The sequence below is a fragment of the Castor canadensis genome, chromosome 7 (assembly GCF_047511655.1).
Source record: "Castor canadensis chromosome 7, mCasCan1.hap1v2, whole genome shotgun sequence".
In the NCBI taxonomy this organism is placed as follows: Eukaryota; Metazoa; Chordata; class Mammalia; order Rodentia; family Castoridae; genus Castor; species Castor canadensis.
The window spans coordinates 117296426-117316578 of NC_133392.1; the positions used below are offsets into that span (position 1 = coordinate 117296426).

At 42.2% G+C, this 20153-nt stretch overlaps 1 protein-coding gene across 10 annotated transcripts in view; it reads left to right on the plus strand.

The window, feature by feature from the left end:
* Nucleotides 1-20153, plus strand: part of Dab1 (DAB adaptor protein 1) — a 1106217-nt gene that overhangs the window by 1061082 nt on the left and 24982 nt on the right. For 6 of the 10 annotated variants that reach the window (XM_074079997.1, XM_074079998.1, XM_074080005.1 and 3 more), the window contains 4 exons: nucleotides 10800-10850; nucleotides 10940-10987; nucleotides 15930-15992; nucleotides 18198-18306. In XM_074079997.1, the coding sequence (XP_073936098.1) occupies nucleotides 10800-10850; nucleotides 10940-10987; nucleotides 15930-15992; nucleotides 18198-18306 (271 nt within the window). The remainder of the gene's footprint in view (nucleotides 1-10799; nucleotides 10851-10939; nucleotides 10988-15929; nucleotides 15993-18197; nucleotides 18307-20153) is intronic. The other 4 variants (XM_074080001.1, XM_074080002.1, XM_074080003.1 and 1 more) reach the window with 2 other exon arrangements.

Genomic DNA, 20153 nt, shown 5'->3' on the forward strand with positions numbered 1-20153 from the left:
GCATAATAAGTGCTGAATATATTTAGCCACAAGTATTATTGTGAAGTGTTATGTAGATATAGTACTATACCATCTGCTTCACCTCATAAGACAAAAGAGTGAGTAAGACCTGGCCTGGCCAGTAGTGTGCTTTCAGTCTACCAGACAGAGTGAGTTTGGTGTATACAGCCCTGAGCAATAATGTCAACAAGTCAAATTTAATGCAAAATCTAGGATAGAGCTGAATCTGCAGGGTAGCACCATAGCTATGGTGTTGTGTCTTAATCCTCTTGGGCTACCAGAACAAAATACCAAATACTGGGTAGCTTAAACAACAGAAATTAATGTTCTCATAGCTCTGCAGGCTGAAAAGTCCAAGACCAAATTCCTGGCTGAGAACTGTCTCCTTAAAAAGGAGAGCGATAGAGAGGTAAGAGAGCCAGAGAGAGAGAGTGAAAAAAAAAAAAAAAAAACAGAGACAGAGAGACAGAGAGAGAATAAGAATGAGAGTGAGTATGGAAGAGGATGGAGAGTGAGTGAGTGGAGGGGATAAGAGGAGAGAAACTGGGAACTGGTGCTTACAATATATAAATTGTGGGAAGATAAGTATTCCTTCCTTAATAGGCAGGAATGACAAACAGTTGTAACTACCAAATTTTGAACACCTCACCAAGTGAGAGACTGCAGTAGGTACTTAGTAGGCGATTTCAAGACTGTCCCAAACTACCTGAAGAAATAGTTCTCTTGTGTACTACAAAGGGTATTGAGCATCAAGAAGTTAAATCACTTAATACAGCTGGAAACGGCATAACTAAGAATCTAAACCAGCTCTCTTTCACTTTAAAACCAGGGTGACCTAGTTCATGATCCAAACTGGGGCACTTTGGAAAGTGAAATGAGGTTTACTATTAATAATTATGTCAGGACGACAGACACAAACAAGGGTTGTTTTAAGCAAGCCAGGACCTAGGGCCTCCTTTACCCAAAGCCAGTGTATGCTGTGCTGGACCACACAGCCTCTAAGACCAGAACAGATGACACTTCAAAGAGAAAGCAGCTTCTGTGCATGTTGTTCCTGAAATGTTGCCAGTAGCACTACCTGTGCTAAAGGAAACAGTAGCACTCCAAGATACAAGTGCACGATGCATGCTTGCTCCTTCAGCAGGCATCCAGCAGGTTACTTGGAGATGTGTGCATGGGAAGAAAATGTGCTGCTGCTGTGAATCTGTCATTATTCCTCTAATACAGATCATTAACATTCACAGAGCCTTAACTACAGCATCTTAACGAGCAGAGCTCTAATATACAGTGTCTCCATAAATATCCATCGGTGCTTGCATTCTTTCTCTCTTGATACAGTAATTTTGCTTTTCTGGATAAATCATCATGTTGAGGTCCTTTCTTTCTCCCTAACTGCCATTAATAGTGCTTACAGAAGAGTAATGAACAGACTCTAGTTCTTTAAAAAAGAGCTAAATGATCACAAGGAATAAGAAAATAAATATATTTCAGCAACAGTTCCAACCCAGAGGAAGCAAAACTTGTTTTTTTGCAGTGACTCAGGAAGAAAGCAAGAAAACAACAAAGGCTGAGCTTTTACTAGGGCTCAGGGGTGGGCTCAGGACTTCATAGGCTCTGTCTAGTTCAGGGATTCTAGAGACTGCATTGCTTGACAGGCATTTGTGACATGTTTAAAAACACAACATCCTGGGCTCCAACCCCATAGATTTGCTTTTGTAAAGCTTGTATGCTTTTATACACAAAAGGAAAATTTACAAAGCTCTTCCAGTGGATTCTGGCTGTCAACTAAGTTTATCTAGTTTAATTAACATGACAACTATTATTTTCTTTATTTTATGGATAAGAAGACTGAGGGCAAGATGCTAAGGAGAGAGACAAAAAATCAAATTGTGACGGTCAAATCCTTTGCTTTCTACTTATGCGTGAGGAATGATTCTTGTCTCAGATTGCTGCCACCCTTGGGCCACTGATAAGACTCAGTTACAGAAAGAATCTGAAGGTCCAGGTGGAGATGTTGCCCAGAGAGCAGAAGGACTAGAAATGTGTCTTACCCTTTCTTATAACTTTTTGTGGATCATTTCCTGGTGTTTTTGAAATTGGAACCAGGGCTGTTTACTCTAATTGTAAAGTCTCATTAGGTCAAATGGCAGGGTGGATATGACATCCTTTCTGGAATTTATAATGGCAAACACCAGTTCTCTATGATTGTGCGTGTGTATGTGCACATGCACAAGTGCACATCCATGCTGGGCATTTGAAAACACCATATGGACTAATACCTCCACATAATAAGCCATCATGCTATCACCAAGTTTCTTTCTATCCAGTTTTCCATTCTATCATATAAGCAAATTCATCCATTAAATATTAAGTTTTAAATAAACGTATCAGTACAATACAATTTTCCTCCCAGTGCTTGTCACAGACTCCCGGGATACCTGGGAATGTGGAATACAAATGTGAATAAGACAGTTTCCCATACTAAAGACCAGGTCATGGTCTTTAGTAGAGAAGAGAGAAGGTAATCAACGAATACAACAGGACACGTGTGATGCTCAGAGAAGGCCCTTCCACTCCATCATGAGAGTGGTGGAGGAAGGCCTTAAAGGAGTGATTTGACTCATGTTTTTAGGGATGTGTTGTAGTTCTCTTGATGAATTCAGATAGAAAGGACAACCAGTTGGAGGGGTTATCTTATGCCAAGGCCCAAGAAGGTAAGAAGTATATTTACAGACCTGTTAAGAGGACATGTGAAAAATTTTTTTATCATTTTTACATTTACTCACATGTGTATACATTGTTTGGGCATGTGAAATTCTAACACAAAATCATGAACTATTTGCAAATTGGATGATCAATTAGAGATAGGTAAGTATAATAGGCTTCCAGATAGCCACTGGGCTCCTTCAGGCTGCCTTCCAAGTCTAGTCTGTTAGGGAGTGTTGCTTTGTTTGATCCTCAGAGCTCTAGGAAGTAGCCATTTCCCTATTTGGTTTTGGTTTTTTTTTTTTTTTTTTTTTTTTTTTTCTGTGACCAAGCCAGGGTCTCCTTGAGGTCTTAGTTTTCTTGTTGTAAAATGTGAGCCATGTTTCTCTGCTCTAGCTTGATATTGTCTCCCCCAGTTGACAGCTCTGAGAGGAACCGTGAGGGAGTAGAACACAGCTGGACTAGGGGTTGGGAACTTGGCACGGCATCCCAGCTCTTCCACTGTATTCTCATGACCTTGAGAAAGTTTGAGGCCTCAGTATCTTCATTTGAAAAAAATACAGAGGATTGAGTTGGGTTAAAATTTTCTGTCATCCTTTCTACTATTCTGTAATTCATAAAATAGCTCAAACTGCAATCATTTATGACTTTAAAGTCTTCCTATGTATGCACATATGTTTGTGTGTGTGTATGTGTATGTATACATGTATGTATGGTGGTAATGAGGCTTGAACCCTGGGCCTCACAAGTGTTCCACCATTTGAGCCAGGCTCCCAACCCTTTTTGCTTGAGTTATTTTTCAGACAGGGTCTTGATTTTGCCCAGGTTTGGTCTCATACTGTGATCCTCATTCCTCTGCCTCCTGTGTAGCTTGAATTACAGTTTTGCACCACCAAACCCAGTTTTTTTTTGAGGTAGGGTCTAACTTTTTTTTTTTAAACCTTGGCTGGCCTTAAACCACAGTCCTCCTGTTCCTGCTCCCACATAGCTGGCCTTATAGGCATATGACACCATGCCCAGCTCCAAAGTCTTCATATTCCTGAAAGACAACCCATTGAATTATTGACTATGATATGACCCAAATAAGCAGATACTATTGGAAGTCTTGCTGCATGATAGGTACCATGCTAAGGTGTCACCTCACACCTTATCCTTGGTGATCTTCAGCACAATCTTGGAAGGTAGATGTTGCCTTATTGTCATGGCAAAGAAAATCCGAAGAGGGTTCTATTCACATAACAGAATTCTTCCTTGGCTGTTCACAGTGGTGTTGGCTTTAGTTCTATAGATACCACGGAAAGAGTAAAAATGGCACACACACTATGAAAATGCTCAGTATGGTCCCCTACTGTGACAGTCCTCATGCCCTGACTTCTGTTGCTCTCCTCCAGTTTCCCTAACTTCATTTACAACTCAGACAAGGGGCAGCTCTAAGCCCTCACTCATAGTGGGCAGTCAGGGAAAACTTATTTGTTATTAAATTACTGCCTTGAAAATCAAATCCAGGAAGGAAGAAGAAATGAATTCCTAAATTTGGATAATCTGCATTCTTCTGGAGAAGGACAGCAAAATCATTTTGCACAGAACGGCTGTCAGAGCAGCAGGCAGAGCCCTCCTGACTATTTTTTCCTTTGCTGTGACATCTCTCCATTTGTGATTGCCTCTGATTTGCTCTGCATTCCACCCGAGCCTCTGTTGCTCTTGCTTGGTGACAACCCCATGCAATATTTTTTGTTACCGTTTGGGTGCCATCTGGACCTCAGTAGTGGCCTCTTTAAGAAGGCACAGCAGCAAGGGAAGTGCCGGACTCTGAGAAGTACCCTGCTCTCCTCCCAAAAAGTGGGCTAAGAGCCTGTCAGCCTGCTGACAGGAGCCAATTTCACATTCCTGTGATTCTAATTCATCCCCTCTGCAAAGTCCTGAACTGATGCCAGATCTTGTTAGGAGTTTTTGAAAAATCCTTGAGTTTTTTCTCATGTGGAGCTAGAATAATAGATTTTTTAAAGGAGAAGGGAGAAAGGAAGAGATAATTAAAAACAAATAGTGACAAGCTTTTGGAAACCATTCCCCTTAGGTTTCTAGTTTCCTGTGTACCTCTATACTTGTGTGGATCTGTTTGCTCCATGGAGAGCCATTAATGATACAAAGTTGTTATGCAGGTTGTCCCTTTCCCTGGCAGTCAAGCCAGGAAGGAAGAGAACACAAACAATAGACCCTCCTTGTCAAATATCAGCTCTTCAGGATGAGGTCATGGATTGGGACCAGGGTGTAGAATCAAGCAACTTGGATGAGTGTATGAGTGTACAGGCATTCTCAGAGCTCCTACCCCATTTTCAGTGTTTCTTCCTAGTCCAGAGCACTGCCCATCACTACATAAATTATGGCATTGTCACCTCTGTCTTCATGATCACTGCCACTGTCCTGACAACAGCACTGCCACTGTTCAATCCCAATTCATTACGGTTATCCTCGTGAAGTCTCTGCTGCTTCCGGCTTCCCTGACCCAACAAGACAGGGCTGGGCACCATGTGTTTAATAATAAAGATACATGTAGGACAGCAGCATGAATCATGTTGTCACTCTTAACTGGGCACTATATACTAAAGGCTTTATGTGAATTATCTCATTTATAACACTGGCTGTATGATAATTGCCTGTTTTCTTTCTCCCTCACGTGATAAATGGACAAGACTGTCCATAGATGCTTGATAGATGTGAAGTGAGTGGGTGACTGATCATCACACTCGTATGATAGGCATCACTATCACCACCACCATCACTCCAACACTAGCACTGTCACTTCTCAGGCATCGCTAGACACATCCCATTCTCTTTGTCGCCATTACTGAGCTGAAACTTACATAGGTAGTTGTATCTCATTGAATCATCTTCATCATTCTGCAAATTGTGCCACCAGATTCATCCTCATGTATACTTTCAAAAAATATTGGATGCGTTTTAGAAAATCTGGCCATGAAAACATAGAGCCACTGTCTGGGTGAAGTGAGAAGATAAATATAAGGGATAAAGGGAGAAGAGTGGAAAGCAGAAGATGGCAGGTGGCTGGACTGATGGGGCAGACTCCAGAAAAGTCCAGGCTTGCCTCTGTTCAAAACTGGGGCAAGGTCCCAGAGCAGGACTCTGCAGGGCAGAGTGTAGGCTCTGGGAAGATCATGTTGCACCTTCAGCTGCCACTGTCCATTCACATTAGCCATTGAGGCAAGCCTATCACACTGAATTCTGTTCCCTGTGTCCTCTCTTCCTCCAAATGCCTGAGTAGGGTGCCAGCAAGGTCCTTTAACCAGCAGTTCCCGTCCTGATGGTCTCCTGCATGTAAGAAAAGCTCTTTTGGGCTGCAGACTTAGCTAAGTGGTACAGCTCTTGCCTGGTATGCTTGAGGCCCTAGGTTCAATCCCCAGCACTGCAAAACAAAAGCAAGAAAAGCTCTTTCAAAGAAGAGAGACGTAGACATCTCATTGTCCAAGGAATTGTAGACATATCACACTGTGAATTCTTTAGAAGGTGTAATCTTCACTGTAAGATTCAAGCATTTCCCTCCACCCTCCAACCTTTGATGCAACCTTCAGGACACTCCTTAAATGGTAGCTGAGGAAGGAAGACTTTAGCTGCAAAAAATGAGGCCTAACTTTGAAGTATTAGAGGCAACTTTCCAATCTTTAGAAAGACAAATCCTCAAAGTAGAAACTCTTCCTCCATTCGACAGAACTCTGGGTCCAGCAAGAGCACTGAGCCCCACATCTTGGGAGGACTGGCACCTTTCAGCATTAAATGGGACTCCATTTTGTCTGAGTGTTGATGAGACTTTATGAATTTCCACTTAAAACATGAGTCTTAACTTCCTTTAAAAAGCCCCATGAATATCTGGCTGTAGCTTAGCCCAGACAGTGAAACAAATGATAGCCAGAAGGTGGTTGCTGTTTTTGCAAACTGAATTTGATTTCATGATACTGTCTAGACAGATCAGAGAATTTAATTCTCCCAAAGAAAATTTCCAGTCAATGCAAATATGGGACATTCTTTAAAGGAACAGAAGAGAAATGCCTAGTATTTAGAAAGCACCCTATCACTGGAAGCTGGGTTGATTTTTTTTTTCAAACATTTTATCTTGAGTTGTACTTTCTAATAAAGTTGCCAGTAGCCGTGTGTGGCTATTTAAATTGAAGTTCACTAAGATTTAATTTTAAAATTCAGCTATCAGTCACACTAACTGTTTTTGAAGCACTCAATAGCTACATGAGGCTCCTTCCAGACTGGACAGGACAGATATAGAACTTTCCATCATCACAGAAAGTTCTATTGGACAGTACTGCTCTAGAGAGAAATCCCTTATTATGTCATGATCTCTCTTCCCCATCTTGATCCCCTCCCCCATCCCCATTGTTCTTCAATTGCCAAATGGAGTTTTCCCATCTCTTTCTGCCAAGAAGTAGGAAAGTGGCTGTTTACTCTTGGCTAACGGTGATGGAGAGCATAAAGTGCTAGATACCTCTGAGGGAATTAGTCTTCATTAGAATGTGCCTTGTTTGTTAAAGCATGCAGTAGAGAGAGGTAACATGCATCCCAATACCACAATCACTAGGTGTCCTTAATAATACCCCCTTCGTGCAGTTACAAGTCACTTAAGTTAATCCATTTCTCCTGAGCCTGCTAAATGGATAATTGAATTAATTCTTTGGCAGCCTTAGTGTAAGTTTGGAGTTTAAATCTAGAAGCTTTGCATACTCCTGACCCACCCCTGCCCACTCTGAGCAAAAATGATCACATCATGGTTCTGCTCAGAGCTTATGAAAGCAAGGTCTGCGTATTATTCATCTTTGTATCTCCAGTGATGAGCCAGGACCTACCTGGAAAAAGAAAGCACCCCAGGGAGTGTTTGTTGAAGAAATTAATTAATCAATTCCCTAATCAATCAAGATGCCTTCATTGTTCCCAATAGGACTTTTGCTGATTATTCCTACAGAGAGTTCATTCCTCAGCACAGTGATTTGCAAATCTGGCTGCACGTTAGAATCGTCTAGGGAGCTTTTGAAAACTACTGAAACCAGGGCCCCTCTCTGAACCAATAGAATCTGAATCTTGGATGATGAGGCTCAGGTATCAGGGAATTTTGTAAATGCTCCCCCAAAGGATCGTATTGTGCAGCCAGGAGTGAGAACCACAGCCAGCAAGTTACTGATGTGGGAGCCATAAATAAGTTTTCATTCTTTTTGATATTTGCACCTAAGTCTCATCTCATCCATGGCTATTTTTGCTCCCAGTATGACATAAATCTGGTCTCACTAGTTGCCTTCCTCAGTTATGAAACATCCCCACTATTCCCAAAAGAAATTGTGGGGGGAGAGAGAACACCCTGGGGGAACTTTCTTTCAATGTCTTCAAGAAGATTCAGGGTAGTACTGTATTGAAACAACATAGGATAATATCTACTCTAAAATCCCTTCATTAAAAGCTGACTACATTTGAGATGCTGATTTGTTAAAAGCAGAATACAAAATCACATGCATGCTATGATAGTAAGTATGAAAAAATATAGCCACTATATTTTTTCATACTTACTATACGAAGTAAGTACTTCATACTGTACTTACTTACAGTATGAAGAAAAATTTGTACTGAAGATAAATGAACCAAAACTCTAGTTCTAAGTGTGGGTAAAGTAAGAGTTGAATGTGGGGAGACCAGGCAATGGATATGCTAGTCCCGCTCATAAGTCTTAGCTGGGAAAAAAAATATTGGCTAGAAGGAGCTTCCACTGGGCTGGATGAAGTGTACTGGGTATCACCATAGGTTTCTTCAAATAGGAGTAAGGAGCCCTGAGCAATGACCAAGCCAGAATCAGAATGTAAGGTAACACGCAGCAGTAGGTAAGAAAGATACAGATGGGAAGAAGACAAGGCTGTGGCTAAGAGCATGAGGAGAGGAAGGCTACAGGGCAAGAATGGACACAGGGCTCAAGACGAAGCTGGGAAGTCCAGGAAGTGCTGGGCATCCATGGTACGTGCTTTTGAATTTAAGAGCGTTCTAAAGAAGAGTATCTGGCAAGATTTTTGTATTTTCTTGCCTTTCTAGTTCCAAATATCATGTGATAGTTTCCTAACATTAAAAGTTGTGTTGGGTATTTTGTTAAATTGAGACAAGAAATAGATACAAAACGATGGCTATAATTTATTGAGCATCTACTATGTACTTGAGACCAAACAAGGCTGCACATACACTGAGTTAATTTTCTCCATAAACCTGAGAGAATGCCACTATCACCAATCCCACCTTAGAAATGAGAAAACTGAAGCCAATTGACTTCCAGGGTCACACGGCCAGGAGGTATCATGACCAGAACTCTGTCCACATCTGTGTGACTCCAAAGAGATGTGTTTGTTCAGTCACCCAGACCAAGTTTTATCTGAATTTATAAAAAGTTCCCCATAACACCTCAACTCTGCACATCACCAAAGGCCACCTCTTCTGTCACCAGAAGGTGATAAGCTCATGCTGATGCTGGTGATCCTCCCACATTTTCATTATGTGAGACATGGTGAGGCTTTTATGAGACTCGACCACAGGCTGTTTTTCAAATTTATTTAATTCATCCATCATGCTCTGAAGCCATTTGCTTTTTTATATTGGACAGATGTAATGAGATTTTGGACACTAAAAAATGTTTTTATTAAAAGTTATGACCCAGAGCTAGTTGGAAGGGGCACTGCCATAAATCCCTAGGAGTGTGTGAATTTATAAAGGATGTAGCGACATAACCTTAACCTTTAAGGCTACACCATAGATTAGGATCACTTAGACTAATATTGTCTCACCATTGCTCCATACCTCTGGCCAAGTAATAATAAGAATTTCTGTGGTTATTTGATGTGGTGACTTTTCATCTTATTGTAGCCACAGCTGAGTTGTGGTGAGGTAGTGCCTGGTATAAACAAGTGGCTGGTGGCAGGATTCATTGGTTGCTGGCCTGGATGATAGTGGGCATGGCCACGTGGTTTTTCTACTCCAGCCTGCTTCCGATAACAGGCGCTTAGGGAAGTAACAGTCACCATTTCTACAGGCAGGGTGAAAGTGATTTCTGACAAATGAGCAGTATTTTGAGACTCTAGGTGACAGTTTCTCCACTCCTCCATTGTCAACATGAAGCTCTCCTCAAAATTAGAAATGTTGCAATCATTTCTGTTCATGCATAACAACTCCACTTTAATGCCAGCATGAGGGGGTTCATAGTAACGTCCCACTACTTGGAAATCATCCAAAAAATAATTAGCTTATACATATAGGCCAAAACATGGCCATTAAAATATACATGTGAATTAGATATTTAATATATATATGTATATATATATATATATATAATCTACAGCATGTAATATACACAATAAAATTAAAGTTAATAGAACAATCAGATATGGCTAACTGCCAACTACTTTTAAGACATGCCATTCGTTGATATATTTTGAGCAATGCTCAAAATGACCCTTGGGGAGCCACTGGACATTTAGGAATGTCACGCAGTCCATGTGTGAGGAAGCTCCCCGTGGTGTAGGTACAGTTGACAGTCTGAGGGTGCTAGAGGAGGATGTCTGACTGAGGGATAGGGGAAAGTGTTGTAGAAGAGGTGATTTTCAGTTGCTTGGAAAAAGACGGTGAGCATTGAGCTTGCAGAGAACAAAAGAGTATTGTGCCCAGAGAGGACAACAGTCTCCCAGACAAAACCTAACGAGTGAAGTTGGGCTAAGGTGCTGGATAGCACAATTTCCTTTTAAATGAAAAACCTCCACTATAACTATCCCACTCTTACGGCTAGTCTGTTGAGACTGGGTAATGTCCATAACTGCAGGAAGATGGACTTTAAACTTACAAATTTCCTGTTGCTCTATTTCCTCATCAGGCTCACGTTCTATCATCTTATGCCGCAAACATATTCTAGGATTGTCACAGTACATTGGAAACAGCTCCTGCCTACCAAGACCATGGGAGTGTAAACCATAGATACTGTCATCATTAAATTCATAAATCCATGTCATTTGTGTGTCATTCACTCCATCCTCATTCATCATCCCTTACACTTTCAGAACAGCCAGCCGTTGGAGGACTTTGAAGAGCGGTTTGCCGCAGCCACACCGGTAAGAATGAGGGTCCTGTCTGGTTAGCTTTTTCATGTCATTGTGCCATCATTCATTTCATGCTCATCAGTCATGCCTTGTGGTTGCAGAACAGAAACCTACCAATGGACTTTGATGAGATTCTTGAGGCAACAAAGGTAAGGACTTGGGGCTCCTACTAAATGAAAATTGTACTGCTCATTCTCCTGCATTCCATATTGTCTTTGTCCATGCTGCATGAAAGGTGGTTGCTCTACTCGTGCTACTCCAATGGGTACCCAGTGTAATGTTCACAGGTGGGCCCTGTTGTGATATCAAGTAGTGGGAATTTATGCACATGCAGGTAGGTGTGTGTGTGTGTGTGTGTGTGTGTGTGTGTGTGTGTGTGTGGGCGTGTGTGTAAGACAGTGTGATGACATCCCTTCTTTTCATTCAACAAAAAATTTTGAAGCCCCCTAACACAGCCCAGTCACTCTGACAGATGCTAGCAGGGCAGTGGAGAGGAAACACAGCCCCTTTCCTCCAGAAGCTCTTGGTATGACCTAGTTAACATTGCATGGGATAGGACAGGAGAGGGGAGAGAAAGAGTAGGATATGAGGCAAGCTCACTGGCACGGCCTAGAGTTGTCTAGTGTAACTGTAAAGTAGAAATTCATAAAGATGTGTCAAATACACCACAGGGAATCAAAAATAGGCAAGGCTGTTATTCATCTGGTATATTTTAGTATACATTTATTGGTTTGTAGCCAATGTTTATTCAGATTGTTTGATCACAAGCCAGTGAATATTATCATTCCTGGTTACATGGGACAGAGATTGTCAACCATGGTAGCTATTTAGAATCACTAGAAGAGTTCTTGAAGCCCAAGCTATGCCTCACACCAATTATTTCAGAATCTCTATGGTGAGAGCCAGGCATCAGTATTTTTCTACAGATGATTTCAATCTGCATCCCAAACTGAGAACCATTGATCTAGAAGTATCAGATAAGTTGTTCTGGGCAGTGGGATGGATTTCAAACTGAGTAGGAAATAATTCCCAGAAAAAAAATACAAAAGGTGAATTTGTGTCCTGAAAGAAGAGTGAGAGGCAGTAGGGAAAGAGATGAGTGTTCTAGATAGGGGAAGGAGCTTGTACAAAGGCTCTGGATGGCCTCTCCTTTCATAGGACCTGTGTTCTGTCTTCTTGCCACTACACTGATGGTGTGTGTAGGTCTGTCTTTCAGTAAAACAGCCAGCTCAAGATAGTAGGGACAGGAGCATGTCTTTCTCAGCTCTGTATCCCCTGCTCTTGGCACAGTAGTTAATGCGTGGCAGGAATTCCCATATCTTTACTTCCTGAAGGGTCCCAGGGGCTTCTGATGTCACAACATAGGGAGTGGCTCTGTGGGAATATATTGTAGGGTCAGCCCATGACTTCTCAGCCTTCTTCAATGAAAACCATTGGGATATCTCCCTAAGACGATCCAGATCTAGTTGCAACAGTTTAGTTAGAAGAAGGATCAGGGGACTGATCTTGAACCAGCAGTCACAGAACACCCCACATACTCCTGGGACACTATTACTAGTTCAAATAAAAGAGTGGCTGGAGAAGAGTCAGGCCTGATGGAGATATTGAAGGACTGCCACCTGATGGAGATATTGAGGGACTGCCACCTAAACATCTGAGCCCCTTTTTATCTCCTTCACTGGCTGGGGAAGCGTCTACTGACACTGTGAGTACACCTAGAGAATACCAGGCACTCTAAAGAAGGGACAAACTTGTCATCTCCAGCTGCACCTCTCCCTACGGAAGACATCTAGAATGCCAGTAATGGAAGGGCCTTCCTCTGTGACAAGCAGAAGCCTTGACTGATGTTCCAAATGACTTCCTATGGATGCATAATGTAGAAGACCCCTTAGGAACCCTGACCTCTGATTGGAGGATGTAGCTGGACTTTCCACCATTTAGCAAAGCCACCTAGGGTTTGGGGAAGCAACAGATAAACAAGGTAGCTCATTGGTCTGTGGGCCAATCCAAGTCCATCCAAGCTTCATTTTTACTGACTTGATCACAGGAAGGTCACTTAGCCTCAGCCTTAGTTAGCTTCTGGATAAAATACAGATAGTGACAGTGATGCCAGCTTTATTGGGCACAATAAGTGTCAAACATGAAAATAATGTATCAGAAAGTGTATTATAAGCTATAAAGTGTTTTACAAATGTGAACTCGCAGTTTTATTCTCTTGAGGCCTTTAAAGTGATTAATTAGGACAGCATTTTCAGATAGCACATGGTTTATTAGGTTACAAATAAAAGGGCTGGGCTTCACATGGGGAGGAGGGCTGTGAAAATAGATATTATTCCAGATTCTTAATCATACATGGTTATTCAGATTATTTTTAATTTTATGGCCCAAGAACCCTCTTTTTCTATAAAATTTAATTAACTCAAGGTTATGTTTAAACAGCAAATCCAGTGGAATGAAATAACAATCTATGTTTTATGCCTCCCCAAGTTTTTCTCGTTTAATCCTGAGTGAAGCTCATCCAGAAAGAGGAAAGCCTATATCTCAGGAAGGAAGGTTATTTTAAAAGTTGTACTTAAGGAGAAAATTAGCCAATAAATTGTATTTACGATGTTAGTAGAAGTATGCCATGGGTTCAACACATTTGAAATGTAAATCGTGTGACTTAATTATTAACTTCAATTTAATATTTCCCTTACACTGAAAGTAGTTGTGGGCTATTTTAAAAGCATCCAATTCCAATCACAAGGAAGCCTGGAAGCTTCATTTGAATTCATTAAACAGAATTAGTCTTTTTAGGAATTTGGGAGGGCATCTGAAGGACTGGCCTGGCTTCACCACACCACATAAGACATTGCTGACATGCTGAAGAAGGCTTGCAGAAGCGAAGCACTGAGGGTCTAGCCAATTCTGGAGAGCAACCTGTCTGCCCGCACCTAGTTCCCACTGGCTGGGGGCCTGTCACCATGTGAAAGGGAATCAATTAATGGAGAGCTGGCGAGGAGGACTGTGAAATGCACACAAGTCCCAGCACAACCTTGCAGGTCCTCTCACCTGCCTACATGAGGAAAGGAGAAGTCCATGCTGCACACCAAACAGCATCTTCCCCATTGTTCTTGCTGCTCCTGGCACATGCACGTCCATCTGCCTAGAAGGCCCTCCTCTTCTTTGTCAGTTGGCTAAGTGCTCCTCTCCTACAGGATTCAGGTTCTGGCTATTTCCTTTGGAAAACCCTTACTAAACTTCTTTGCCCCAAGCTGGCTAGGTGCCCTTTCCCCATTGCACCATCTAGAGAGGTCTGTTGCCGTTCCTGCCACGTTATCTTGAAATGATCTCCATCTGTGGATCATCATCAGAGGACCACAAGCTCGCTGCAGACTGGGACTTGGCATTTCTCCTTAGTACAGAGGCCAGTATCTGATGCTTGCTCAAGGTCTATGGTAGAATATTGTGTAGCTGGGAAGGAAATGAATACATACAGGCCCACCCATGTGCAGGACATTATTATTCAATCTGAGAGGTCAAGGGGGAAAAGAGGTGAAAGTGAGACCATAAGACTGAGTTTCCCTTTCAGCAAAAAAAAGTCTTTGGTGCCTGTTTAAGCAGGCATAGCCAAGCTTCAAAAATTCATTTGTTTCATAGATATATCATATATATATATATATATATATATATATATCTCCAGGTGCATAGCCAAAGGTAGGTAACTGTACAGTATCTTTAGTTCACCTGCATTTTGACTGGGGTCAGGTATAGAATTTTCCACTTGTGGCAACATGTCAAGAATTAAAAAATTTTAGATTTTGGAATATTTTGGATTTGAGGTTTTAAAATTAGTGATGCACCTCTAATGTTGTGGATAAGTATGTGAAGGATATGCTATCATTGCCATCAACCAGGTGAGAGAGCTGTAGCTCTGAGTTACAGAGATTGGAAGGGGGAGAACCAAAATAGATCCCCATGTGTGGGACCATTTCTTGAACCAGAGCTCACTCATTTTTCAGGAAGAAAGATACTCCTACCTTTATGTGACATCTGGCCAGGACCTGGTTAGAGCAGATTAAGCGTGCAGTGGAGAGGGGCGGGGGAGTTGGGGGAGGGGAGACTTGCTAACAGGGCAGTCAGACTCTCCCTGTGCCTTTCTATTGAGTGATGTTTTTAGGTTTCCTCATTTAAAAGCTATCACTTAAGACCCAAGGATGAGTACAGTGGTTTTTGCTCAGTGGGCAGATTTGCACAAAGCATGTGGTTATATGCCTTTCATAATTAAGTCGGGCTATTTGGTTCCTGGCCAGAGACTCTCTCTAGTCTCTGAAGCTGGAAGGGTATGCAGATTAATTTCTAAGTATATCTTAAAGGGACTCATCCACTGCTATGGCTAACCTAGCTCACACATTCTGTATGATGGATGGGAAGATGGATGATACAGTGTCTGCAGGGATGGGTTCCTGGGAGTGATTGATAGTGTATATACTGGGCTGTTTTTGATATCCTTCCTGGTATTAAATGAAATGCTTTCTTTTCCTCCCAACAACATTTTTTATCCATTGATAGACTCTTTCAGAGACTGCATATTTGACTGCATGCTCAATATACAGAAATTTCAAGTCTTGGCTTGAATGACCTTAATGTCACCTCTATGAGAATTAGTTTGTTCATCTGCAAAAATGGGGAGGACTAGCATTATGGGGAGTATTCTCTAAGAAGTGACCATAAAGTCATCCCTTGCATCCTTACACATGGAGGGTATCTTCTGTGTGTGAATACACTCATTTGAGGAAAAACAACCATAAGATTACATTCTTGCCTTTATCCTGGAGGAAAGACACAGTCCCGGCATTCAATGGTAACTAAGGATGAAGTGGTTTTATTACTACTTATGGCTAATGGCCAGTATTGACCAAACTTAGGTAAGCAGCTGGCCACATCCAAAGTGTTGCCTTTGGGATCATGAGGTATAATTGTGACTGACTGGGCATACCAGTCATATAGTCATGATGAAAAAATAAACGTTTATCCTCCTATCATATGTTTTAAGGCAGGTCTGACAGTATCTGCTTTCCTGGTTACATGGCTTACTTTTTATCTTTTCAGGCTGTGACCCAATTAGAACTTTTTGGGGACATGTCCACCCCTCCTGATATAACCTCTCCCCCCGTAAGTATGTACTGCCCTTTCTTTTTCACAGGTGAGAATCTGGACTTTGGGTGAAAGAGGCCTATAGTGAGGCCTCTGCTATTTAAAAAGAAAAAAGGAATTATGATGTATGCCTCTGTTTTGAAAAATCAGTGAGATTGTGCATTCAGAAATTACAAGACATTGCCTAGCTAGCCCTTCCACTAGGCTCTAAGAAGGGAGGCAGGAAGAAGATGTGGTTCCTACCTAAAGGGAGCATGCAGTCTAATTGAGAATATGGGCAAGAAGTCACCGGGACGACAAACATGATAAGACATTTGTCTGCACCTCCCTGATCCTGCACAGTGTAGGTGGTCAGCCCAGGAAAGAAGTGTCTTCTGTCCTGTTATTCCTTTCACTCTCCCCTTTCCTTCCTCTCTCCCTCCTTTTCTTGTGTCCTCTCTCCCTGACCAACCTTTTGGAGCCTTGCAGACCATGACTTGGGCCTCCTGGAACTCCTCAAGAAGCTTTGAGTTCCCAGTCACAGCTTTAGTCAGAGAGCCTCAGCCAGTGTGTGAGAGAATGGAGATTCCAGGGAGTCCTAATTTGAGAATGAAAAGGAGAAAAATAGACTTAAAGCTAAAGCAAAATAAAAGCCCAGTGCTGGATGCACTTAAAAGCAACCCTGTAGCTAGTGTGAAATACAGAGCAGAGATGGCTCCTACAGCCTTTCTGCTCCCCTGCCCACTCACCCCGGGAGGTGGGCGGAGAGCAGTCAGCCACAGCTGCACCAGCTGAAGCTGCTGGGAGGGGTCTGTTCCTCTGTGCATCACGCCATTGTGCAAATGGAAGGATGGTGCTATGGTTCATTGGCGAGATGTGCCTCACAGAGAAAGGGCTGTAACCTCACCATGGAAGACAGATGGCCCGAAACCCTGTTGCCCAAAGCTGCCGCCAGGGAATCCAGGCACAGCTGCCTGACTTCCAACACCTGATACCAAGCACAAAGGAGGGGGATGCAGCTCCTGTCCCCAGAGGGGCTAGAAAGATCTAGGGATTCTGTCTCTTACATCCCCACGGTATTAGAACTCAGAGCAGCAGACCTGTGGGGCTGTGGAGCTAGGAAGCTCTGAAGAGCTCCTCCAGTCTTCACTACCCCTTCCCAGTCAATACACTACCCCTGCATTGTAGTGACCAGCAAACTGAGTCCCAGGGAGGACATGGGACTCATCCAAGATCACATGGGGGTAGAGGACAGCACTGACTGTAAAAGGACTTAACACAGCAGCTCATGCCTGTTTCTGGCCCTGAACCCAAGCGCAGCCCAAACGGATATTTAATAATCCTCAAAACAATGCCATTCGTCCTGCAAGCTGCTAGTCTAAAAATGGCCTTGTTCTAATTGCCATGGTTTCAGGATTAATTGCTTGCCCCAGTCTTTTCCAAGGGGGATAAAAAAGGATATTACAGAACCAAACAGACTTGTACTCTATAGGCAGAAGCCTGCAGTAAATGGGTATGGATGTTTAAGAAATGAGTACTGCTGTTTTTATTTCATAGCCCCCACATAACCCACTAGTTCACAAACCATACCTTTCTGGAATTCTACCATGGTCCAGGCAGGCACTATAGAACTCTCAGCTGTGCAGCCATTGTTGTTTTGTTGTTTTCTTGAAAATATTTACTTTTTTTTTGCAAGTGAAGATGCAAGCAAGAGTCTGGGAGGCAGCAGGATACAAAGACCTGAGTTCCATGTGCTAAAGTTTCTTCCTTCATTTAGTTGGCTGTTTACTGATCATGTATTAAGTGACAAGCCCTGAGCTGTGCACACAGTAGTTCTCAAGTGTGTACACTTATATTCAAATTGACTACCTGTAAAGGGTGAAAGCCAGATATTATGGAATAACTTGATGGCATGAAAACCCACAGAGGCAGGGGCTCAAATTTTTATAATAGTAGCCATCATAATCACCCACTAGATGCCTGTGCACAGGGCTAAATAATGTAATATAAAAGAATAATCATCTAAATGCATGGTTTCATTTAATCCCTGCAGCATCTCTAGAGGTACTGTTTTGCCTCTTCTACTGATAAAGTCTCTCACCAGCCCATGACCTGTGCAGTACATAAGTGACCTGGACTGTGGCTACTTCTACAGACCCCATTCCCACCATCCATGCTGTCTATTGAGGTGGTCTTATGTATCACTCACTCTCTCCTCTCTCTCTCTCTCTCTCTTTCTCTCAGACTCCTGCAACTCCAGGTGATGCCTTTCTCCCATCTTCATCCCAGGCGCTTCCAACGAGCGCGGATGTGTTTGGCTCTGTACCTTTCGGCACTGCTGCTGTACCCTCAGGTAAGCCTCTCTCACCACCTGCCTACCTCCCTCCTCACTCATCCATAAAGGGAAAGTGTTGACTGAGTCACCAAATCATGCCAGAATACCTATGGAACCATTGCTTTCTCCTGCAATTCTTTATGTGACATTGAGAGGCTGCCATGTGGATGGGGGGTTGGAGTTTGGGCTTAAAGCTTTGCTGTGCTGACAGGAATTCAGTGATTCTTCCATCCAGAGAGTTCCAGACTCCAGGTCACTCATGTGTATAGCACTGGAGGGCATGGAGCACACACAACCATGCAAAGAACTGTGGGCCCATTTTCTTCCGTCCACCTCAGCCAGGAGAGAAGGTGGTAAGCAGGAGAGATGGACCCAAGCTCACCATACACCTCTTGAGACCTGATAGATAGAAAGAAGATCCTTATTTGGTGCTGACTGAAGGAAAGGGTGGTTCCCTTACAAATTGGGGGGACCCAATGGAACAAGAGCAAGCTGTGAGCAGTGAATTGGGAGGAGCACAAAAATCTTACTGATTTAGAAAGCATTTCTTCTGTTTTCCAAATATTCTTTAAAACATGTATACCACTTCACAACAGAGTGAGAATATCATAACAGTACTGCAGGTGAGTTGCAAATGCATAAGATGCCGGGGATGGTGTTGTTTCCAGTGATATCAGGTACTTCCAGTAGCCAGGCTACTCCACCTGGCAATGGCCAAAGGTGGATGAGTTTAGGTTTTTACATACATGGGATCCTGAAAGAGTTTTGTGTTTTCCTGTAAGTATCTGCTTGAAATCTGAATCTTTCTTTCTTGACTTTATTCTTATAAATGGTAAATGAGATTTTAAATATTTTAGAATATAAATTTCTTGTGTTTTTTATAAATAATTACTTTTAATTGCACCGTGTTAGAAATGAATTCTTGCCATCAAATGTAAACCTTGCTTTTATTGTAAGTAAATTAAAAATGCAAACCCTGCTGTGAAATACAGTTATTCTTCATGAGCTGAGGGATCATTATGAACTTTTACAAGCAATAGAAGGTGTGACTGGATCTGAATTAGAACCCATGGATAGCCTAGAAATGTATTAACTGCTAAATTTCCCAGTTGAATCTCTTTTACTTAACTCTGAAATAGGATGGTAGTGATGACTCAATTTCTTAGTCTAAAATGGACACTAAAATCTCCTTGGAAATTGTTCAGTAGAGTGTGCCATATAAAAATATGAATAACATTTTCCATCAGAAATGCACCACCCAACAACAACAAAAAAGAAATGCACCACCCTCCTATGCTTGAGCCCTGTGTTCAGAATACCTACTCTTTGTGCCCATGGTTTTGTTAATAAAGATGTTGGGACAAATAATTAGCAACTCTAGGTCCCATGTTTACTAATCTGTGGGCATATTTAGTCCACAGCCATTCACTGGGTGCCTACTATGTGTCAGCTCCTGTTCTAGGTGCTTGGGGTATATTGGTAAAGACAGCAGATGGAGGAGAGCTTACCTCCTGTTGGGAAGACAAGCGACAACATTTAAAAAAAAACTAGTTAATAACATAAAATAAAATTAATAACTCATCCACTATGCCTAAAAAATGATAGTGATGTGGACAAAGAGAAGCATAGAGCATGGTTTGGAGCCCTGGAGTCTCTGCCAAAGAGGTGTGGTCAGGGGAGATGGCAGTAGACTGGAAAGGTTAAGGCAGGCATCCAGCAGGCTTCAGGAGTGTTTTCCAGACCAGATCAAAGAACGACTTGGCCCCTCCTACCCTCCACTGCCTTCTCTATAAATGAGAAGATGACACTAGATATAACTATATGTCTCTTCCAGCATTCCTGTTTGATTAAACACTCCCTGAGGA